Consider the following 25,071-nt stretch of genomic DNA (forward strand, 5'->3'; position numbering starts at 1 on the left):
TGCAATTACAGCGATGCCATATTCATATTGGGTTATGTTTAGCAGCTGTCACACACTAAAAGACACTTTTTTTTTTGCAAAGACTAGTTTTTGAAATAATTTTTCCATATTTCGGCCGATAGAGTCATGTAAGGGCTTGTTTTTTTCGGGACAGGTTGACATTTTTATAGGTACCATTTTGGGCATTTGACATTTTTTGATCGCTTTCTATTCCGATTGTTGGGAGGCAAAATAAACAAAAAACAACAATTCAGGAATTGTTTTTTTTATGCATTTCCGCGTGTGATAAAATTGATGAGGTAGCTTTATTATTCGGGACAGTACGTTTATGGTACCACATTTATATATTTTTTTTATGTTCTGGCGCTTTTACACAATAAAAACTATTTTATAGAAAAAAATAATTTTTTTGTATCGCTTTATTCTGAGAGCTATAACTTTTTTATTTTTCGCTGAAGGAGCTGTATGGCGGCTTGTTTTTTGCGGGACAAGATGACATTTTCAGTGGTACCATTTTTATTATCATTTGACTTTTTGATTGCGTTTTATTCCATTTTTTGTTTGGCAGTATGATAAAGTATTGTTTTTTTCTTTGTTTTTTTTTTTTCGCTGCGTTTTTGCGTGCTTTTTTATGATTTTTTTTACATTCATTTGAATGGGTGAAAAATGCTGCAAAAATGTTGAAAGAAATTACATACTGTAGATTTAAAACTTTTTCAAATCTGCAAGAAAATTATAAGCAGCATGGGAATGAGATTTCAGAAATGTCATTTTCTTTACAGATACAGTAAAACACTGCGCTTTTTCGCAACAAAAATGCGTGGAAAAACCATGGCAAAGAAGGAGGAATGTGTGAACATAACCTAATGGTTCAAATCCCCAGAGAAAAAAAATCGGTAGTATGTGCATGAGATTTCAGAAATCTCATTCACTTTGCTGGTACTATAAAACATTGCATTTTTTCTGCGGTAAAAAACAAGGCAAAAATGCAAAGTGAAAACAAGTCCTAACAAGATCTTTTATGAAATTTTAAGTAGATCATAGTATTACACATTTTTTAAATTAACAGTCGGATTTATTGTTTTTATTTCCAATCAACTTCCTTGTATACATCCATTTATCCAAACGTGGCCCCTTGCTTGAAGAATGAAAAACAGTTACAGCATAGACACAGCAGGGTTAACCAGTAACAATTTTATTCAAGTGAAGCTTGAAAGCATTACACAGCTTACACTACTGTAGTGTGGCGCCTAGTTTTGTGGTTACAGAGAAGAACTACTAAGGGCACCACTAAATATTAATGGGATCAACCAAACACATACTACAACCAAACAGTACAGTCCCCAAGAGTGGTAAGATCCCAGCAATCTATGACCTCTTCCCTTTTTTTGGGTAGGTCTTTTGAAATGGCTGTAAGTTGATACTTGAGGTTTTTTGCTCTTATAGCTATCAATTTTGGTCCCGTGTGTATGAAAGGTCTTAGTCTTGGTTAACTGCGTAGAATACCTCAGTTGTCTTGTAGAATTTGCTAAATATCACTCCATTGATTATTATAAGGAGTTATGATTTTAATGCTGGAATTAACCAATCAAGGATGGGGTCAAAACTTCCTGTCAATGAATGGATTTTTGAACGCTCTTGAAATGATTTCATGTGGATAACCTCTTGCCTTAAATCTGGTTGTGAATTCCTGAGCTTCGTTCCGAAAATCATCCATGACGCTACAATTTCTCCTAATACGAAGGAATTTACATTTTGGGATGGCATTTCGTAAATGACTAGGATGAAAACTTTGGTAATGCAGCAGACTGTTGGTAGCTGTAAACTTCCAAAACAGTGTGATTCTTAACTGATTCCTCTCAGGAATAATCTTCAAGTCCAATAACTCTACTGAGGAAGAAGAAATATTGTGAGTCAACGAAATGTTCCATGGGTTTTGATTAATCCATAATATGAATTCCTCACATTCAAGAGTAGGACCCGTCCACAAAAATAAGATGTCGTCGATAAAATGGAACCAACATAAAATGTTTTCACTATATGATAAAAGGGGGCCTTGTGAATCTATCTCACCAACCTAAAAATAGGTTAGCGTTTGATTGCATTTTATTCCATTTTTTGTTTGGCAGTATGATGATAAAGTATTCTTTTTTTCTTTGTTTTCTTTTTTTACAGTGTTCACTAAAGGGGTTATCTAGTGGGACAGTTTTATAGGTCAGGTCGTTCCAGACATGGTGATACCAAATATGTGTACTTTTATTATTTGTTTTGTTTTTGTTTTTCATAATAATATATATTTACGCCGGGAGTCCTCTAATTCTAACAGCTGACACCCGGTTCTATGTGCCAGGAGAGGTCCCGCACCACTCCCGGCACATTAACCCCCGAAATGCTGCGATCAAAATCACATTTCCGGGGTTAAGCAGAGGTAAGAGCACCACTCTTACCTTGGATCGGAGACCCCGCGTGTGCGGGATCCTGTGTGCGCGGGATCCCGATCGTTGCCATAGTGACCCGATATCGTCATGACATCTGGGTAACCAGGCATCAGGAAGTTAGATAGATCGTGTTCAGTGCATGATCTATCTAACTTGTGCCAGTGCAGGGCTGACAGCCTGCATAGTACAGAGATGCCACTGCATCAATATTCTCCTCTTACCCTTGTGAAAATAAAAAATTTGGGGATAAAATATAATTTTTGTGGAAAAAGTTTGATTTTTTTATTTTCACGGCTATATGTTATAAACTTCTGTAAAGCACCTAGGAGTTCAGAGTGTTCACCACACATCTAGATAAGTTCCCTGAGGGGTCTAGTTTTCAAAATGGTGTCACTTGTTGGGGGTTCCCACTGTTTAGGCACATCAGGGGCTCCCCAAACGCGACATGGCGTCCGCTAATGTCACGGGTGTGTCAGAGGTGACAGACAGTCGCCCTACAGTTGATTGCAGGAGATCTCTACATTTGGCATTACAGACATCTTCTTAGAGGCTGGCTGTCTCTAGGACCAAGCGACTACCTCCCTCTGGCTAATTAGCTCCCTGGCCTGAGTGTATAACTACTTGGTGTGTCTGAGAGGGAGGTGCCGGTGATATTCATTACTACTTGTGAGGCTTTAGCAAGAGTAGTACTTCGTCCTCTCTGGAGCTTGAGGCCTTGTGTGCATTTGGCTGGAGTCATCTAAAGCTAAGCTAAACCCCAGTTTGTCTACCCTTGTTGTCTATAGAGTTTAGTGGAGATCGACTAGTGCTTATCTCCTCCCTTTCCTAGCCTTAGTCATACGCCAGGGAAAGTCAGGGCGAGGCACGCGTGCGGCGATTGGTAAAGAGCTAATATAGGGACGGTAGTTGAGACAGGGTGACACTAGACCAGACTAGGAGGTCTCCACTTCCTCCTTTCCCTAGTGTCTGGGCTTCCTTTCCCTCTCCCCTCGGTGTTGCACTAAGTCTTTCCCACACCCTGCGTGACAGCTAATTGTTCAAGCAAATTTTACATTCAAAAAGTGAAATGGAGCTCCTTTTCCGAGCCCTGCCGTGCGCTCAAACAGTGGTTTTCTCCCACATATGGGTATTGGCTTACTTAGGAGAAATTGCATAACAAATATTATGGTGAAATTTCTCCTGTTACCTTTATGAAAATGCAAAATTGGGGGCTGAAAAACATTTTTTGTGAGAAAAATGTGAAAATTTTATTTTCACGACTCAATGTTATAAACTTCTGTGAAGCAGCTGGGGGTTCAAGGTGCTCACCACACATCTAGATAAGTTCCCTGAGCGGTCTAGTTTCCAAAATGGTGTCACTTGTAGGGGGTTTCCACTGTTTAGGCACATCAGGGGCTCCCCAAACACAACATGGCATCCGCTAATTATTCAAGCAAATTTTACATTCAAAAAGTCAAATGGCACTCCTTCCCTTCCGAACCCACATATGGCGCATTGGCATGCTCAGGAGAAATTGCACAACAAATTTTGGGGTCCATTTTTTCCTGTTACCGTTGCAACAATAAAAAAAATTGGGTCTAAAGTAACATTTTTGTGAAAAAGTTAAATGTTCATTTTTTTCTTCCACATTCCAAAAATTTCTGTGAAGCACCTGAAGAGTTAATAAACTTCTTGAATGTGGTTTTGAGCACCTTGAGGGGTGCAGTTTTTAGAATGGTGTCACTCTCGGGTATTTTCTGCCATGAAGGCCCCTCAGAGTCACTTCAAATGTGAGGTGGTCCCTAAAAAATGGTTTTGTAAATTTTGTTGGAAAAATGAGATCTTGCTGGTCAACTTTAACCCTTATAACTTCCTAACAAAAAAAAAAATTTGGTTACAAAATTGTGCTGATGTAAAGTAGACATGTGGGAAATGTTATTTATTAACTATTTTGTGTGACATATCTCTCTGATTTAAGGGCATGAAAATTAAAAGTTTGAAAATTTTTTAAATTTTCAAAATTTTTGACATATTTCCGATTTTTTCACAAATAAACGCAAGTCATATTGAATAAATTTTACCACTATCATGAAGTACAATATGTCGTGAAAAAATAGTCTCAGAATCAGTGGAATCCGTTGAAGCGTTTCTCTGCCTACAAAATATGGTGTCAGGACGTAATGCTTCATTACATGCACCTCAACGTTCAGTAGAGAACACAGGTCACAGAGCAAGAAGAAATGAATAGGCCTCAGCCGTCAAAATACAGCTGCCGGCCTAAGCACTGCGGTCCCTGGAAATCTGTCCGGCGGCCAGATGAAAGGTCATCGAAGGCTGTAAACAGCCTGTGGGCCTGAAGGTCCACACCCCTGAGTTACAGAAACATTAAAACAAAAGACTAGACTCCGAAATATCTAAAATATTCTCATGCTTTTTTCTGTCTTTCAGATGACAAACTGTTGCGAAAGAAAATTCTGAGGCCAGGACGTGGTGAAGATTCAATACCACTCCCTGGGCAACAAGTAACTGTCTACCTTATGGGTATTTTGGAAGATGGAACTCTGGTGGAAAAAGATCCTAAACTGTCCTTTATTTTAGATGAAGGTGATGTTATACAGGTAAAGATATATAAAATTCAACAACTTCTGTTTATAACCAAGCAATGACCAGATCCGTATTCTCACAGAAAATGATAAATCCTGAGAGACTCCCATTTGTTCATAATGTGGTCCAACTGATAAAGGGATTTCCACTACTGGGACAACCACTTCTTTAATGCTGCTTTTCCCCATGTAAATAAAAAAAATGCATCAAATCCATTCCTGGGATGTGGATGCCAGTTCTCTTGGCACTCGAGTAACATTGTTATACCAGGTGAGTGCTGCAGCACTGCCCACACTTCCCTCGGCTCATGTGGCATAACAATGTCACACAAGCACCGGGCACCTACATTGCGGGTGCAGGAGGGGAGTATAAGTTTTTTTATTTTACATGGGGTACTACATCATTTAAGAGAGGATTGTCGAAGAAGTGGACAACTCTTTTAAGGTTTCCTGTATTTTTGATGGCAAAATATAATTGCGAACTGCCCTTTTTTGCCATCAGATGTACATAAAACCCTGAAAGACTAACCAATGTGAACTGAGCTTAAGTGATCTTATTTTACAGACCTTGATCATTTTATTATGAAGTTTCTTTAAAAATATCAATGTTGCAAAAGTTACAGTGCATTGTGAAAGTATTTGGCCCCTTTGAACTTTTCTACCTTTTGCCACATTTCTGGCTTCAAACATAAAGATATAAAATTCTAATTTTTTGGGGAAGAATCAACAACAAGTGGGACACAATCGTGAAGTGGAACGAAATTTATTGGATATTTTAAGCTTTTTTAACTAATTAAAAACTGAAAAGTGGGGCGTGCAATATTATGCGGCCCCTTTACTTTCAGTGCAGCAAACTCACTCCAGAAGTTCAGTGAGGATCTCTGAATGATCCAATGTTGTCCTAAATGACTGGTAATGATAAATAGAATCCAAGTCTCCGTATAAATGCACCTGCTCTGTGATAGTCTCAGGGTTCTGTTTCAAGTGCAGAGAGCATCATGAAGACCAAGGAGCACACCAGGCAGGTCCGAGATACTGTTGTGGCGAAGTTTAAAGCCGGATTTGGATACAAAAAGATTTCCCAACTTTTAAACATCTCAAGGAGCACTGTGCAAGCGATCATATTTAAATGGAAGGAGTATCAGATCACTGCAAATCTACCAAGACCCGGCCGTCCCTCTAAACTTTCATCTCGAACAAGGAGAAGACTGATCAGAGATGCAGCCAAAAGGCCCATGATCACTCCGGATGAGCTGCAGAGATCTACAGCTGAGGTGGGAGAGTTTGTCCATAGGAAAACAATCAGTCGTACACTGCACAAATCTGGCCTTTATGGAAGAGTGGCAAGAAGAAAGCCATTTCTCAAAGATATCCATAAAAAGTCTCGTTTGAAGTTTGCCACAAGCCACCTGGGAGACACACCAAACATGTGGAATAAGGTGCTCTGGTCAGATGAAACCAAAATCGAACTTTTTGACCACAATGCAAAACAATATGTTTGGCGTAAAAGCAACACAGCTCATCACCCTCAAAACACCATCCCCACTGTCAAACATGGTGGTGGCAGCATCATGGTTTGGGCCTGCTTTTGTTCAGCAGGGACAGGGAAGATGGTTAAAATTGATGGGAAGATGGACGGAGCCAAATACAGGACCATTTTGGAAGAAAACCTGTTGGGGTCTGCAAAAGACCTGAGACTGGGATGGAGGTTTATCTTCCAACAAGACAATGATCCCAAACATAAAGCAAAATGTACAATGGAATGGTTCAAAAATAAATGTATTCAGGTGTTAGAATGGCCAAGTCAAAGTCCAGACCTGAATCCAATCGAGAATCTGTGGAAAGAGCTGAAAACTGCTGTTCACAAACGCCCTCCATCCAACCTCAATGAGCTCGAGCTGTTTTGCAAGGAAGAATGGGCAAGAATTTCAGCCTCTTGATGTGCAAAACTGATAGACACATACCCCAAGCGACTTGCAGCTGTAATCGCAGCAAAAGGTGGCGGTACAAAGTATTAACTCAAGGGGGTCAAATAATATTGCACGCCCCACTTTTCAGTTTTTAATTTGCTAAAAAAGTTTAAAATATCCAATAAATTTCGTTCCACTTCACGATTGTGTCCCACTTGTTGTTGATTCTTCCCCAAAAAATTAGAATTTTATATCTTTATGTTTGAAGCCAGAAATGTGGCAACAGGTAGAAAAGTTCAAGGGGGCCAAATACTTTCACAATGCACTGTAGCTATTTGTATGAACATTTAGGTCTCCATCAGTCCGCTACGAGGTATGCTGTAGTTTTGCTTACTTTAAAGGGGGTTTCAATCCTATGAGAACAGGTTCTTAGTGGCCTGGTGTATTACAAGGTTTGGGAATTAACTGAAAAGGCTTTGCCTGGTGTCAGTTGCAACAGAGGAGTAGCTAGGGTTTCAGCTCAGGGAGGGGTGAAACATCTGAGTGGGCCCCTAATCGGTAACGCTGATTACAACTATGGTGGCACACTGATATTACCACCAAATGGTGACATATAATGGTAAATACCAGTGCTGCAGAACATATAAGTGACTACAGTATAGTTTAATATAGTAACTTACAACTGACGTTCTTTCTGATGGAGTCGTTTTCCCGTCTTTTCCAACTTCCCCCGACCAACACGGCAACTTCCATCCACGACTCGTCATCAGAAATATCAACAAAGACAATTTGATTTCTCATATTCCCAGCACCGTCCCATCTATTCCCAACCTGTATAAATGTCTCATCCTACTGCTAGCCCAATACTGAGCTGCTGCTGCCATATGTATCCCTATTACTACACCTACTGTTTGGCACAATAACAGCGCTCCTCTTAGTGCCCCACATAGTAATGCCCACCACTTACATAGTAATAATGCCTCCTTTGTGCCATCTTGATGGTAAAATTGCCCCCTAGAAAATATTAATGCATTTACAAGTCCCCTAGGAAACAGTGTCCACATTTTGCCCCTTTGACAGCCACAATACTCTGAGAGCCCCTATAGCAATAATGCTTTTTCAGTGCTCACTTAAAAGGAACCTGTCAGGGCCCCCATGCCCTCCAACCCAGCAGCATTCACATATGTATTATTAAATTCCCTGCCTAACCATCCCTTTATAATGTTATTCACTTAAATCCATGTTTTAAAAAAAGTATTTATAACCTCCGAATGATGGGCCCACCCCTCCACTATATACAGTGTGATGGGCCACAGCTCTGCTATACACCATATGATACCCCCGCATCTATATATATATAATCGTCTTATCCCGTCTGTCTGTCTGTCTTTCTGTCTGTCTGTCCAGGAAATCCCGTGTGGCTGATTGGTCTGGTGGCGGCCAATTAGCGACGCGGGATTTGAGAAAAAGATGGCGGCCGTTAGCGGCTCATCTGCAGGACGGAGGTCAGCGGCGATGCAGCCGGGAGATGAGGCGGCGCGAGGCGCTCATCTCCCGGCTGCTTGCACCAAAAGGACCCCGACCGGCGGCGCCGCTGACCTCCATGCGGCTACAGTCGGGAGATCAGCTGATCTCCCGACGGCAAATGTGAACGGAGGACCGGGGAGCGGCGCTGCCGGTCGGGATACTTCTGCTGCGAGCAGCCGCTCATCTCCCAGCTTCTCGCAGCGGAAGTAGCCGCACAGGCAGCGCCGCTCCCCGGTCCTCACTAATACGATTCGCTGATTGGTCGTGGCCAGCCGGCCGCGACCAATCAGCGAGATTGGCGCCAAATTTAAACACCGCTCTGCTCATTGTTCGCGGCCGCTGGCCGACCGCGACCAATCAGCATTATGGGCGCCAAATTTAAACACTGCTTTGCTGATTGGTTGAGGCCGCTGGCCGCGACCAATCAGTGATTTTGGCGCCAGATTTAAACACCGCTCTGCTGATTGGTCGCGGCCGCCAGCAGTGACCAATAAGCGAGATTGGCGCCAAATTTAAATAACGCTCTGCTGACTGGTTGCGGCCGCGACTAATCAGCATTATTGGCGCCAAATTTAAACACCGCTTAGCTGATTGGTCGCGGCCGGCGACCGTGACCAATCAGCATTATGGGCGCCAAATTTAAACACCGCTTTGCTGATTGGTCGCGGTCGCCGGCCGCGACCAATCAGCGATATTGGCGCCAAATTTAAACACCGCTCTGCTAATCGGTCGCGGTCGCCGGCCGCGACCAATCAGCGATTTTGGCGCCAAATTTAAAACAACGTTCTGCTGATTGCGCCCGGTCGGCTGCATACATATTCTAGAATACCCGATGCGTTAGAATCGGGCCACCATCTAGTTTACTCTATATTTAGCTCCACCAAAACACAGTATAATGACCCCACAGAAACCCTCACACTGTATAAGGGCCTCCACAATAGTCCCCACACTAGCCTCCAAATTGTATAATGTTCCCCGCACTGTATAATAGCTCCCACAGTAAGCTCCAAACTGTATAATGGCTCCCACACTTTATGAGGATACCCACTGATGTCCCTACAATGTATGAGAGCCCTCCACACTGTATGAGGGCCCCCACAGTAGTCCCCACACTGTACGATTGCCCCCACGGTAGACCCCAAACTGTATGATGGCCCCCACAATAACCCCAAAACTGTATAATTTCCCCTGCACTAGCCCCCAAACTGGATAATTGCCCCCACATTAGCCTCCAAACAGTATAATGGCCACTGCATTAGCCCCCAAACTGGATAATTGCCTCCACATTAGCCCCCAAACTGTATAATTGCCGCCACATTAGCCCCCAAATTCTTTAATTTACCTGTAAACCTCATAAGGGACCCCATTGTAGTCCCCATAATATATGAGCCCCCCACTGTTTCAGGGTCCCCCATTGTTTATGATACCCCCACAAGTTTTAATCAAAATAAAAAACATCATATACCCACTTAATCCAGGATCCTGACAACTCCACTGGCGAGGCTTGGGCTGACCAATGCACTGTCTTAGCGCCAGCGCATGCACAGAACATCAGATTCCCTGCGTGCATCAGCCGTTCTGTAGACCGCAGGCTTAAAGTGACCTGCGGTCTACAGAACGAAGAGCAGTATTGCAGGGATATTATGTCTCCCTGCTCTACCGCAAGGATTAAATGTATCTGCGAGCTGTGCATGCTGATGCAGTTAAGGGTAGCATAGCTCCGGGTGGGCTCCTCTTATCAGGACGACCACACCCTCTGCTGCAACCCCAGTGGCTCTGCTACTGGGTTGCAGACAAGGGACTTGTGGGAAATATTTTTTTAGTAATCCTTTAGGGAAGAAAAGCTAAAAATGTTTCTTTTGACCAGAGGAAAGGCACTCGCTCATCCCCAAAATCATTTTTGCCTGGTGTCTGCAGTTCCTGATATCCATTGGTTGTCTCAAAAAGATGTCTCCTCCCTCAGGTGGTAGACAGTGGTTGTCATTAGCAGATGGAGAATCTCTAAAGGATCCAACCTCTATATAATTTTAATTCTTTTTTCAATCCCTGTACCTCTCACCTAATTGTTTAGCACACTGTGCAATACAAGGTGTACTTACTTACATGCATTCAGCCTCCTCTTACTTCTCTTCATCCTCCATCTTGGTTCTCATATTTCACCCAGTATTTTGACTTTAATGCTCTGCTATCAGTCCCATATTACATCAGCACAGCATCACATGTGAAGATCGAGTCAGTCCTCTCTATCTGCTGGGAAGAGACTGGGATTATTATTCATGACATATTCTTCTAAGTAAGCTAATATATTATAAGTAAACAAGGGAGGCTGCACTGTGAACGCCTACATTATAATTTTGTGACAGGAGCTGTGCATTCATCATCATTATCTGTGATAGAAGGTTCTAACTTCTTTGTGGAGAACTTTAATGGTACAGTCCTTGCAATACCATCATGAAGGCAGTTTTGGTGGCTGAAATGGTGACCCCATAAAGCTATGTAATTCCCAGAAGATCACATGACCTAACTGAGGAGACATATACTATAAATTTCCAGATAGAAATTAACAACTAAATAAGGTACTACTGGATTATATGTATTGGAGGACTAGTCATAGGATGAATAAAAACAAAATCACTTGATTGCTACTTTAACATTCAGAGACATTTGTAGCCACATATATTTCTGAGAGGTCAGGAAACAGATCCTGTGCTTTGTTTGCTCTCCCTTTTCTGTGCAATGTTCATCAAGGGCTCTGGACCATAATTGAAGCGCAAGTGATAGACAATAGACATGGAAGTGAATTGAACTAAGCTGCACACGTCGGGTTGTAATGTGGCCGGGAGTATTTATATCACATGCGTACGGTCACAAGACTGGTCGATCTCGCTGCTGGCACCGGAGAATCCTCACAATACGCGCTGCATGCGATGTTAAGATTCACAAGACTGCAGTCATACAGAGTGACTGCAGACAACCCATTTAATGGAGCATATTATTCAGCACAATATTATTTCAGCATATAATTGGAGACTTTAAAAAGTGCAAACAAACAAGGTGAAAATACTCATACAGACCTGATTCATTCCAATAGTTCACTCCTTTCACATTGTTTTAACTGATAAATGCTTGTATCCCGCATGTCTAACTAAGGTCATGTTTTGTGTACACAGGCTTTAGAGTTGGGTGTTCGATCAATGCAGCTGGGAGAAGTGGCATTTCTACTGACAAATGGCCTTTATGCCTTCGGCCTTCTAGGAAGGTATTTATTTTAATGCATATCATTGAATACTCACAATAAATAGGGGCTTCCATGTGACATTCACTCTTGGCAATAACAAATAACCAGAGGCATGTTTCAGGGATGTTATCAGCAAAAAAGCTAACAAAAGTATCAGCACCTCATGACATTTTTCATTGCATTTACACCCATCATTTTGCACAACTTGCAAAATTTGCTTGTTGTAAATGTGCCCACTAAATGTATAAATTTATCAATGGCTTGTATTATTTAATACATCATTTTTAGTGCCTTCACCAAAACGTAAAAACTGAATGTCATGATTAACCCCTTTATAGGAAGTATGACATATTTAGGAATGCATTTCTATATGGAAGTTGCAAAAAAAAGTCACATTCTAAACAGATCATAGCCGTCTTAATAAAAAACAGTGGAACAAATATATTTATAATTAAAGGGAAACTGTCATGTCCTTTGTATTAGATATGTACATACACACACACACACATATTATATATATATATATATATATATATATATATATATATATATATATATATATATATATATATATATCCCATATTGTTACTTCCCTTTGCCTCCAAACTCCTCGATCAGTATGTCCACATTGAACTTTTCCTCCCACCTCTCCTCCAACTCACTCTTCGACAACCTACAATCTGGCTTCCTACTCCCTTCTACAACAGATCCTCTATTCCCTTGGCATCAAGGATCTTGCCCTCTCCTGGATTTCTTCATACCTCACTAACTGCACATTTTGCGTCTCCCCTTCCCATACTACTTCCTCAACCTGCCCTCTCTCTGTCAGTGTATCTCAAAGCTCTGTCCTGGGATCCCAATCTTCTACATATATATTTTTGGCCTAGGACAACTCATAAAGTTCCATGGCTTCCAGTATCATATATATGCTGATTACTCTCAGATCTACCTATCTGGCCCAGATGTCATCTCTCTGTTGTCCAGAATTCCAGAGTGTCTATCAGCCATATCCTCCTTCTCCTCATGCTTCCTAAAACTTAATGTGGACAAAACTGAACTAATCATTTTTCCTCCATCTTGTTTAACTTCCCTACCACCCTTTCAAATCTACTATCGCTATAAATTACATAACACTTTCCCCTGTTTCGGAGGTCCACTGCCTTGTTGTAACCCATGACTCTACCCTGTCTTTCAAACCACACATCCAAGCCCTCGCCACCACAATTTGTCCCTTCCTAAACCCTCAATCTACTAAAATGTTAGTGCATGCCCTCATCATCTTCCCCCTCAACTTCTGCAATATCCTCCTCGGTGGCCTCCCAACTAAAACCGTCGCACCTTTCTAGTCCGTCCTTAACTCTGCTGACCGAATAATCCACTTCTCTACTCCTCTAATTTTCTGCTCCTCAAATATCTTCACTGGCTACCAATTTCCCAATGGATACAGTTTAAACTACTAACACTGAACTACAAAGCTGTATCTCCTCCATATATCTCTGAACTAATCTCCCGATATCTTCCCACACATACTCTCTGGTCCTCACAAGACCTCCATCTCTTCTCCACCCTCATAAGTTTCTTAACCAATTGCCTTCAAGACTTCTCCTGAGCATCCCCCATCCTCTGGAATTCTGTGCCCCAACATGTCTGATTTTCTCCAACATTCGGAACCTTCAGACAGAACTTGAAAGTCCACCTCTTCAAGAAAGCATACAGTTTGCAATGACACCACTGTCACCTCACCACCACCAGAGCTGCTGCAACCCCCTAATTTACTGTCTGTTTCCCATATGAGGGCAGGTCCGCCCTTCTGGACCAGTCTGTCATTGTTAGTCATTTTATATTTGTATTTTGTATGTAAACCTTTTCACATGTACAGCACCATGGAATCAATGGTGCTCTAAAAATAAATAGTAATATGTATTTATTTATGTAGTGGATTTAATTTTTACTGCTCTACTCCTTGTTGTAGGGACCCAGATATTTCATCTGATGCCTCTTTACTCTATAAAGTGACTTTACTTGAAGTCAGAGACAAGCCCAGCCTCATTGCTCTCACCACTGCCGACCGAATTACTCTTGGCAACCAGAAACGGGAATGTGGAAATTTCCATTTTGAACGTGAAGAATATCGAAGTGCCATGCACTCTTATAGCCAAGCATTGACTATCCTCACACCAACCACTGCAGGTAACTGAAACTAATAAAAATAATCTCTACTAAATTCAACAAACATGAGGTTTGGGCCTTAGTTATGTATGAATATTGTTCAATTCTAAAAGGTCTGCGTCTTTGAGACACATTGTATTCTCCTTTAGGAAGCCAAACATCTCTACACAACAATCTTAAATGGGTTGTCCACTACTCAGACAACCCCTATTCAATCCCTAAGTTCCGCCCAGAAAAACATAACACATACTCAAATCTGGTGCTGGCCAATGTCATGCGATCCCTGTGGCCAGTCAGCACTGGTTTCACTCTCCTACAGATATAATTGACATCCAGAGGAAGTGAGACGTGAGGCTACTCTCAAACTTGCTCCAGATGTCTGATTTGTCTGAACTAGTGGGGAGTGAAGCCAGCGCTGATTGGCCGCAGGGATCACATGATATAATAATGTCACACAAGCCCCAGGAGAGCCAGTGTTGACACAGCTGGATTGGTTTCATCACCAGAGGTGAGTACAAGTGTAATTATTTTGCTGGGGGACGACAAAGAGTTTGAGAAAGGGTTGTCCGAGCAGTGGATATCCTCTTTAATATATATGTTTTTTACTACATGAGATAACTTGAATTTATAGCAAATTCATATATCTACACTGCGCTTCTCTGTATACAGGCACTTCTGAGAACATTCAGACTTTTGGGTAACACTACTCAGGATAGTAGAAGTAGCCAAGAAAAAAGAGGGTTAGATTTTATGTCATTTGTGGATTAGGTGACATGTTATACCAATGGAACACATTGTATAATTATTCACTTTATAAATAATTTTTTTTAACTCTAATTATGATATATAACAGATAACTACATTTCTACCATTCACATGTACACTGACGAGAGAAAGAGTAACAATGTTTTGAACTTTTGACTTTCAGGCTCCATATCACACCATCCACTAGTGCTTTGAATGTGAGACTAACATCATTTTATAGACAATCGTCTTGGCTCATACGTAAATTTGACTTGCAACTATTTAGCATATGATTAGTTATGCAGATTCTTGTCATGTCACTGCATTGTTACTGTTTTGCTCCTAAAACTTTAAATTTTTATTATTTTGCTAGTATTTTGTAAATCCACCTTTGGCTTTCAACACTGCCTGAATCCTTCTGAGCATACTCACACATGTCTCCACCGAAATCTGATCCCGGGTCTCTTCTACACATTCCCAAAGTTGGTGCATACTGGTCGACTCATTTGGGTATTTATAAGTATTTCCTTCAACTCTACCCACAAGTGTTCGATTGGGTTGAGGTCTGGGGACTGTGGAGGCCAATCCAGCATCTCTACTTCATTGTCATTGAACCATTTCTTTGCCAATATTGATATATGCTTCAGGTTTTTGTCCTGCTGGAACACTACGTCGTCCTTTTCATACCCATAGTACTCGAGTGTACGAAGTAACTCATCTTATAGGATACTCACATATAGCTCAGCATTGAGACCACCATCGATTCTGGTGAAATATCCAGCACCTTTTGCTGTGAAACAACCCCATATCATCAAACTTCCTCCACCGAACTTGACAGTTCTTTTAATTTCTCGATCCATTAGCCCCTTTTTGCCTTGTTTCTTCCAGGCCCATGTGCACCCATCAGAGCCAAGTCTATTGACTTTCGTTTCATCACTCCAAATCACTCATTTCCAATTTTTTACTGTCCACTTTTCATACTTTTTTGCCTCTTATATATGTATGGAGCAAAGCCGCGGCTGACTAGGGACGCAGCCATCCAGTGGGCGTGGCCAACTAGAGGGTGTGGCCTCACTCCATACAAATGGATGGGCTCTGCCCAGGAGTATACATAATGCATATGTATCCACCGGTTTCTGGCCTGGAGTATGTATAACTCATACATACCCTTCGGTCCCGGCTCAGAAACTGGTGAATCCTCGCAGTGTACAGCGCGTGCGCGGGGGGGGGATTCATAAGTCTGCAGTCACACAGAGTGACTACAGACTTATCGATTTGGACCGGACGACCCCTTTAACATAGGGAGCGGATTATCCCATTTACATTATATATGATGGTATGATGGACCAGGTCTTTCAGCCCATTATCTAAAAAACGCAGCTTTAGTTTCTTCTAATGATGGCTACTTTCATGTTCTATTTAGTGTCAAATTATTTGCATAGCGAGAACAATGATACTGTATTTTACAAGATGGCTAGATGAGTAAACAAAACAAATAAAAGCAAAACTTGCTAATATTTCAGAGAAATGCATTTATTAAATGTTGCATTTTACAGAAAAAAGTATGTCTATTTTGAAACATCTTGCAGCATACAGTACATGGAAATTAATGGATGATATATATGTGTTCACATCACATCAACTATTCTGTCTATATGAACTGACTCAAAATGCCTGAAAAATGTAGTTTATAGGAATATCTTATCTAATTATGATACTTTTATTAAGTTTAAGTATACCGTGCACCCAGAGTCTGTGTCTGTAGGTGCCACAGCCTGGCCATTGCTATTTTTTGCATGCTGGTAAGTAGTCATGTAGCATGCACAGGGACCTTCATACATTTTCTCCAGGATTATGACTCACCATTTTCTGTATTACTCAGACCCACTGAGCTCTGACGAAGAAGAGGAGATTCGTGAGCATCGAGTCAAATGTCTTAATAACCTGGCAGCCACCCAGCTAAAGCTTCATCACTATGATGACGTCCTCAATTCCTGCAATGCGGTCCTGGAGATGGATATAGACAATGCAAAGGCACTTTATAGGAAAGGCAAGGTAATGTCATCTCAACCTTTCACATATAACTAAGAGAAACCATACAAGTAAATTAAGGTTTTCTTTCTCTATAATTAATATTAAGTCTGTATGAGCTTTTGAAAAGTACATTACAACCTGTTCTCAAGAGTAATTATTTGCGACTGTTAATGAACTTAGTTTTATAATAATGTACTGTTACATTTCAGGCTTCATGTACCATGCAATGACGAAGTTCTGCAATGTGCTGGGATAGTATAAAAGTTAAGTAATACAATATAAGATGATAAAATATGCTAAGGGTTCATAAACTGCAGTAAAGATTGGTTCACCGTTGTAAGGAATTATAACATAGTCACTGAGTTATTTAACGAGAAACCAAATATTTATGGATTGGTGCGAATACATCAGTCCGAATGGGGTCATCCATTATTCTGCAGAAGGATCGATGACACTTTCTTACAATGCACCAACAAATCTTTAGTTACACCTCATTGCAGGAAGATAGTTGAAAATTTCCATTGCTAAACAGAAGAAAATTAGGTAACCAATTATCTACCTAATGAATTCACCGACACACAGCAAGGTCAATGATAAGACCCCAAAGTTGTCTTATTAATGACATACTAGGATATTTTATTTGTGTGGCATTACAAATTAAAATTTGCTTTGGAAACAAAGTCAAAAAGTATGGACAATTTTCACAATATCAATATTAATTGCCACTTATTTTTGTTCTCATCAGGTCTTATCAGAAAGAGGTGACTATGAAGAAGCCATGTCTGTCCTCAAACAGGCACTGCAATTGGAACCTACAACAAAGGTAGGGATCTGAAATAATGAGCTTTAAAAGAAGATGGAAAAAAATGACAGCAGACATTAAAAACAAAAATACATATACTGTATATGATAAGGATAGACAAATATACATTGGGATAAATGGGATAAACCCCAAAAAATTATAGCTGTTGATGGTCCCATACGAGCCCTATGTGTTGTGTTGATACAGACGATAAAGCTAAAAATAATAAGAGGAGGTACCACTGAATAGGAGATTAAAAATCACAGTTACCAGGAGTACAGAACGAAGCAACAAAAACTCTGAAAGTGAAGATGATAGAGTACATATTTTGGGATAAATAAAAATCTGAATAGTCTCACCTAATATGCCAGTGACTGCTGGAATAGTCTTGCAGAATTGTGATAAAGTCTACTGGTTGTAGTATAGGTGTATGCAAAGCCAAGGTGCATGACTCTGGAATAGTATGACTAAATGACCCAACCTTAAAGATAAGGCCCCACAATTAGCCCTTTCCCATCCTCTTACCTAAAATAAAACACCACTGCGTGATGTTGGATGTAAAAAGGTCACAAAAGACTCATTTATTAAAATGGCAAAAATAAATAACATCAAAATCCCAATAATAAATAGTATAACCACCCTAAAAGGAGGATGGAGTTTGGGGGGCTGGAATAAAAGTTCCAATTTTCCATATTGCAACAACAGCTCCTCTACACCGCCCTGAGCCGCACCCCGCCGGCTTGAGGGCACCTAGCTTAATGTTGCCTGCACCAGATGCCCCGCTGGGACCTAAGCCCAGTAGGGACCCACTTACAACTTTACTGAGTTCTCCCCTGTCCTTCTGTGCAATCTACCACTCTTTTTCAGCCACAGCAAGCAGACATGACTCCTTATGCATGTGAGTCCCGCCACAGACCTAAAGTCTTCTCAACACCTTCCACTAGTGCCTGTTATGATCTGCTACAAGAACTAAGGAAAGATAGGAAAACTGTCCCTACAATAGGACTAAACTGATTCCCTACGATGCAGCGGGCAACCTGTTCCTTGTGAACAGACCCGCCTTCGTCCTCAGCTAGTCTGAACGCAGACCTATAGATATAAGGGAGGGGTCCCTAAAAGTACTAAGGACTGGGACAAAATTGGACACCTCCTAGCAGAAGTTGTAACGGAGCACAAAGACAAACAGACAAAAATACTTAGAGGTCCAAGGACCAAGCAAGCTATAGAGAAAGGTACAAAGCACCTGGCTAGATTAAGAGTCAAAGTAACACTGAAGTCCAGCAAAGCCAGAAGGGCGGAGCTGGAATAAATAGGCAACAGGTCACGTGACCACAAAATAGAAAAAAACTAACAGGAGGGTTCTAACAGTGCCAAAGCCAAATATCTATGCCAATTGAGTTTAATTGAACTCCAGAAGTGACTTCCAATTCATGATGCTGTACCAACACCCCGCTGAGCCTCACAACAAAACGAGACACCTTCCAAGTAACTTTAATACACGCCTTATTAATCTCTTCCACCGACAGTGCATGTTTCCATTTGAGATGCACTACGATGTCAGACCAGATGAGCACCAAACCTGGATGGGAGGACAAGAGCCTAAGGCAATCACACTTAATGTCAGGGATCAAATCCCTCAAAGCCCTAGAACCCAAATCATTCCCACCCACGTGCAGCGCAAGAACATATCCAAAACAATATGAAATTTGGGCAATACCCTGCTCCAGAGCATACCCCGAACTCCAATCCAACGAACTGATGCAACCTCTTTGGCAAGACCCAATTGTCCCTACGTTGGCCCAAAAGGCACACCAATAGACAGAACATAAGAATGTCCTAACACTCAGATCAAAATGGGGGGTTCCTAAAATACAGAAACAAAAAACAGCAGCGGAGTGTGTGTAACTACATGAATCAATGAAAACGGTGAACGCTCAAAGGAAAGACATCATCCATTAATAACACAAATCACAACAAATGAGGCCTAACATAGTACCGATATTTAGCAGACTCCCAATCTTATGCACACCTTGCAAACCCAAACCCCAATGCGGTTTCTGTAGCAGCCCCGATCCAAAAAGAATGGAACCCAAAATTTGCATTATTTAAACCACACCAATTCAAGCAAAGCTCAAATACATTCACAAACTGATAAACCGACAGTGCAGACCCATCCTGATGCATCATCAAAGAACTAGGACCAGAACCTCTTACTTCCAAAAATTACGAGACCCCTCTAACCGTACACTCTTCCATTCATTGCACTCCCCAAAACTCAACAGAGCAACTCTTGCTAAAAAGATCCGTCTTTGAACGCCTTAAATGACACTGTACCACATCTGCCTCACAGACTACATCCTTGAATAATAAACCACCAGGACACTTCACATTCCTACTTTCAAGTTCTCCCACCCGAAAAACTCAGAAAAAAGCCAAGACAAACAAACGACACTCGTATTCCGATTTACACACCCATTTAAGGCAACTAAATCAAAATCGGGAAAGATACTGGATGATGCCAATCCTTCACCACCCGACTCTTCCGAAACGCTTTCAGCGCTTGAGGAACCAAGAAATCTTTAATATCCTTCCAACCCATTAACTTAAAGAAAAATGCCAATCCTGCTATCCTGCCGGAAACAACGGCGAACGACAAATGCTTTGTGATCATATAAAGTAACACGTAAACCCTTTCAACCCCCTGAAACTTTCCTCCCTACCGTGTTCATAAGCTCCTGCCACTGACTCCAAGCTGCCACATACTTCGTCCAAGTGCCCAGCGAGACCAAATTCCTAACCAATTTTATGGCTGAACCGAAACCAGATCCCACAACTGATGGTGCCAAACAGTTTCTTGCTGCTCTGCATCTGGTTCCAGCTCCCCAAACCGTTGCCACTGGAAGCGAGACAAGGCATCAGCTATTGAGTTCTGTATACCAGAATGGGCAGCACATAACCAGACATTAAATTCTAAGCACTTCTAAACCAGGTGACGCAGTAAAGCAACCACTGGTGGCGATCCTGCTGACATGTTATTTATACTATGAACCACGCTTAAATTGTTGGACATAAAATGCACTTTTTTATTCTTAAGTTCAGAGCCCCAAACTTTCAAAGCCACAATAGGAAACATTTCCTGCAAGGCCATGTTCCTAAATACACACGAAGCTCTTCATGTATCCGGCCATTCACCAACGACCACCAAAGTAGGCCACAAAACCACCCCAGATGCATCAGTATAAAGCACCAAGTTCACATTGTACACTACTGGCTTCAACCCAATGGCGGGCTGGGCTGGGGGGCAAGGTTGCATTTGCCCCCTGGGCCGGACACCCAGGGTCTGTTTAGGGCCGCTGGCTACTTCAGTTGAACGGTACCTTTAAACATCACAATACAGCACTGTGCGAGGTCGCATCTGGTGATGTCACCTGGGGGCCAGAGCAGGAGAGGAGACGCCTTCTGATTTGTGCCTGATACAGCTGCACAGCAGGAAGTCAGCACTGTGCTTTAAGCCCCGCCCCCACCAGCAAGAAGCCTGCTAGCTTATAGTCAGGCCAACATCATGTCTTCACTGCATCCCTGCTCTGGTCTTGACTCCTGTGCAGTCATTTCATCTGCACTGCTAGAACAGCATGGGAGAAGAGGCAGAGAGTGAGCAGTTAGTAGCTTCAAACTTCCTCAAAGCATGTGGCCGTGGAAGTTAGTAACAAATAACTAAGAATGTTTATCTAACATGAGCAGAGCACCGTCTCCATCCACCCAAAGCCTGTAATGGTGGTCACAGAAATTTGCTGCTGTGAGTTGGGAGCTCCCTGCTCTCTAGGGATGAGAAATCTCATCCAACATAGTCTGACCAGTGAGCTCAGCACACGCCTGCAGTGAATGGCTGCCTGCGACTCTGCTATGTCTATTCTGATGCCCCCTCCACTGTCATCCTGGAGACCCCATAGGATAGGGCATCAATGTATGATCGGCCGGGGGATCGGCGGGGGTGCCGCATGCGGGACCCCGGCCGATCCTACATTGATGCCCTATTCTATGGATAGGGTAACAATGTCAAAGTAGTGTACAACCCCTTTAAATGGAACCTGTCATGTAAAATAACGCTATTAACCTACAGATATAGGGTTAATCTGCAGGTTCATAGTGTTCTGACACTGTGCGGCCGGCGCACTGAGAGTCCCGATCCCAGGAGGAAGTGTATTCCTCACGGCAGTGTTCAGCTCCCAATCACCTGGGTGGCGGAGGTTCAGTCACCGCTCCTGTATAGAGAGCAGCGGCCTTAACTGCGCCCCCGGCACTGACTGACAGCCAGCGTCCTAATGCTGAGCCTGCTGTCAGTCAGTGCAGGGGGTGCAGTTACAGTTGCTGCTCTCTTTTTCCAGGAGCGGTGACTGAAGCTGGACCGTCGCTGTCCCAGTGGAAGCCGAACGCTGCCGGGGGGGGGAGGGGGGAAGGGGGGTGTGAAGTTCATTTCCTCCTGGCAGCGGGGCTCTGGGAGTGGGAGTCGCACAGTGTCAGAACACTATTAACCTGCAGATTAACTCCATGTCTGCAGGTAATAGTGTTATTTTACATAACAGGTTCTCTTTAGTACTATATTCACCATTGCAAAATAAAAATAATATACTCACCTTTTCTACTGGCACCATTCTAGCAATGTTAGCGCTGGGTATACCGGGGCTCGTGTCATTTTTAAAGCATGTAAGGCCTGCAGCCAATCAGGCTTGAAGTGCAAGTCTACAATCACTCTATGTGACTGCAGACTTGTGAATCCTCACAGTGTGCAGGAGCGGCGGACACGTGACTGCAAGGTCGTCATTTGCATACATGTGTGCACATGCCGACTAGTCATGCTCTTACTCACTCAACAGTAGTGAATTGAGGCCAGACACGTCTAGTAGAAATGTGGCCAGAAGTATGCAAATCGCATACTTGTAATCACATGAGGCACCTACCCACGGCTTTGGAGAATCCTGACAGCACACAGTGTGAGGATTCACAAGTCTGCAGTCACAGAGTGACTGCAAACTTGCGCCCTAAGCATTCTCACAGACTCTCTATTCCTCTTAGCGGTGACTAACAATTAACTGCAGTGTATGCATGTGCATAGCAGCATATCAACCACTGTGAGAAGTGTCCCATAAAAAATGCTGCAGCAGAGTTCACCCATAACATGGCAGTACATTTTCCTCTTGATCGTTAAAGAAGAAATATGTAATAAAATAATGCCAAGATAAAATGAATAAATATTAAAAAAAATATACTTGATTTAAATGAACCTTAGATTTTTTTAACTTAAAAAGTTGAGTTTAAGGAACTTGTCATGCGTAAAAATGCTATTTATCTGCAGATATAGGGTAAATCTGCTGGTGAATAGCATTACAGTGTTATCAGGCCACTTTTTTGAAAGCGCGGCTACCAGGAGAAAAAGAACTTAAATCCTCCCAGGAGTCACCAGCGTCCAGTCATAGGGAAATGCACGGAGCAGATATAGTCACTGCTCACCACTCTACGTAGATGAGCTATACAGTGAGCTGTTAAAATACAGGGGAGTGATATCTGCAGGAAAATAGCATTTTTGCACATGACAGGTACTCTTTAAATTTGAGAATAGTCCATAAAATGAAGAAAAATTTAGATTTTAGATTTAGGCTAAATCACCAAGCCATATGTGAACACAAGATGCAGTGTGGTTAATAAGGTAAAACTATGATGATATTATGCAATTTCCAAGCCACACACTTTTCTTACCATTATCAAGTTCTGTTGCTATAGATCTCTTCCCATATCTAGATGAGTTCTGTTCCCATATCTATATAGTTAGCTCAGTTCTGTTTCCATGCCTATGTAGTAAGCTCGGTTCTGTTTCTGTATCTATGTATTAAGCTTGGTTCTGTTTCTGTATCTATGTAATAAGCTCAGTTCTGGTACAGTATTTATGTAGTAAACAGAGGTCTGTTCCTGTATCTATGTAGTAAGCTCAGTTCTATTACTGTCTCTATGTAGTAAGCTCGGTTCTGTTGCCATATATATGTGTTAAACTTGGTTCTGTTCCCATATCTATGTATTAAGCCCATTTCTGGTACAGTATCAATGTAGTATGCACAGTTCTGTTCCTGTATCTATGTTGTAAGCTCGGTTCAGTTTCTGGATCTATATAGTAAGCTTGGTTCTTTTCCTGTATCTGTGTAGTAAGCTTGGTTCTGGTACAGCATCTATGTAGTAAGCTTGATTCTGTTCCTGTAGCTATGCAGTAAGGTGGCTCCTGTTACTATATCTATGTAGTAAGATAGGTTTTATTACTGTATCTATGTAGTAATCTTGGTTCTGTTCCCATATGTATGTGGTAAGCTTGGTTCTGTTCTGTCTCCACGAAGTAAGCTTTGTACTGTTACTATATCTATGCAATAAGCTTGGTTCTGATCCCATATCTGCTTAGTAAGCTGAGTTCTGTTCCCATTTTCGTGTAGTCAACTCGGTTATGTTCCCGTATCTGTATAGTAAGCTTAGTTCTGTTACCATATCTATGTAATAAATTTAGTTTTAATACTGTTTCTATGTAGTAATTTTGGTTCTGTTCCCATATATATATATATATATATATATATATATATATATATATATATATATATATACTAGATGGTGGCCCGATTCTAATCGGGTATTCTAGAATATGTATGCGGCCGACCGGGCGCAACTAATCTGCGAAGCAGTGTTTAAATGGGTTGTGCACTACTTTAAATTAACCCCCCAATGTATCCCCCCGGGGCCCCTAATGAATTTTGTAATTACGTCATGTTGTCAATACTGCTTGTGACAACATCGCTGACCACGCAGCAAGTGTGAAGGGAGGACCGGGGAGCGAGGCCGCCGGTCGGGGTACTTCTGCTGCGAGCAGCCAGGAGATGACCGGCTAGCACCGGTCTTCTCCCGGCTGCGTTGCCGTTGATCTCCCGACGGTGGCCTGCGTGTTTCAAATCCGGCGCCAATTCGCGGCCGGGCTGCGCCAGTCGCTGATTGGTCGTGGCCGGCTGTCTGCGACCAATCAGAGAAGTGGTGTTTTAAATTTCGCGCCAATATCGCTGATTGGTCGCACCCGCCCGGCCGCGACCAATCAGCGAAGCGTGTTTCAAATTCGGCGCCAATTCGCGTCCGGACTGCGCTCGTTGCTGATTGGTGGCGGCTGCCACCAATCAGGACAGCGGTGTTTTAAATTTCACGCCAATTTCGCGCCAACCGTGTTAGTGAGGACCGGGGAGCGGCGATGCCTGTGCGGGTACTTCCGCTGCGAGCAGCCGGGAGATGACCGCTTAGGGCCGATCATCTCCCGGCTGCATCGCCGCTGACCTCCATGCGGCTACCGACCGCAAGTGTGAAGGGGGGAGCGGCGCCGCCTAGGCCGCCGGTCGGGGTACTTCTGCTGCGAGCAGCGGCGCAGGATTTCCTGGACGGACAGACAGATGGGATAGGCCGATTATATAGTATATATATACAGTACAGACCAAAAGTTTGGACACACCTTCTCATTTAAAGATTTTTCTGTATTTTCATGACTATGAAAATTGTACATTCACACTGAAGGCATCAAAACTATGAATTAACACATTTGGAATTATATACTTAA

At 42.2% G+C, this 25,071-nt stretch overlaps 1 protein-coding gene and 1 long non-coding RNA gene across 5 annotated transcripts in view; one reads left to right on the forward strand and one right to left on the reverse strand.

The window, feature by feature from the left end:
* LOC141166474 (peptidyl-prolyl cis-trans isomerase FKBP8-like) overlaps positions 1–25,071 on the forward strand; it is a 91,681-nt gene that overhangs the window by 16,579 nt on the left and 50,031 nt on the right. The window contains exons 2-6 of the mRNA XM_073653180.1: positions 4,866–5,035; positions 11,628–11,716; positions 13,668–13,885; positions 16,491–16,663; positions 17,388–17,465. Coding sequence (XP_073509281.1) covers positions 4,866–5,035; positions 11,628–11,716; positions 13,668–13,885; positions 16,491–16,663; positions 17,388–17,465 — 728 coding nt within the window. The remainder of the gene's footprint in view (positions 1–4,865; positions 5,036–11,627; positions 11,717–13,667; positions 13,886–16,490; positions 16,664–17,387; positions 17,466–25,071) is intronic.
* LOC141166475 (uncharacterized) lies at positions 1,182–20,957 on the reverse strand. Of its 4 annotated transcripts, none has more exons than XR_012251303.1 (4): positions 20,822–20,957; positions 16,472–16,615; positions 10,557–10,707; positions 1,182–1,890 (listed from the first exon to the last, which is right to left on the reverse strand). It is a non-coding gene; the product is annotated as an uncharacterized lncRNA (long non-coding RNA). The 4 variants fall into 4 exon arrangements; XR_012251304.1 differs by having other exon boundaries at positions 10,561–10,718; XR_012251301.1 differs by having other exon boundaries at positions 1,188–1,890; positions 10,561–10,707.

Source organism: Phyllobates terribilis, unplaced genomic scaffold, assembly GCF_046119375.1.
Source record: "Phyllobates terribilis strain yellow unplaced genomic scaffold, ASM4611937v1 Scaffold_11__3_contigs__length_659146591, whole genome shotgun sequence".
NCBI classification, from domain to species: domain Eukaryota; kingdom Metazoa; phylum Chordata; class Amphibia; order Anura; family Dendrobatidae; genus Phyllobates; species Phyllobates terribilis.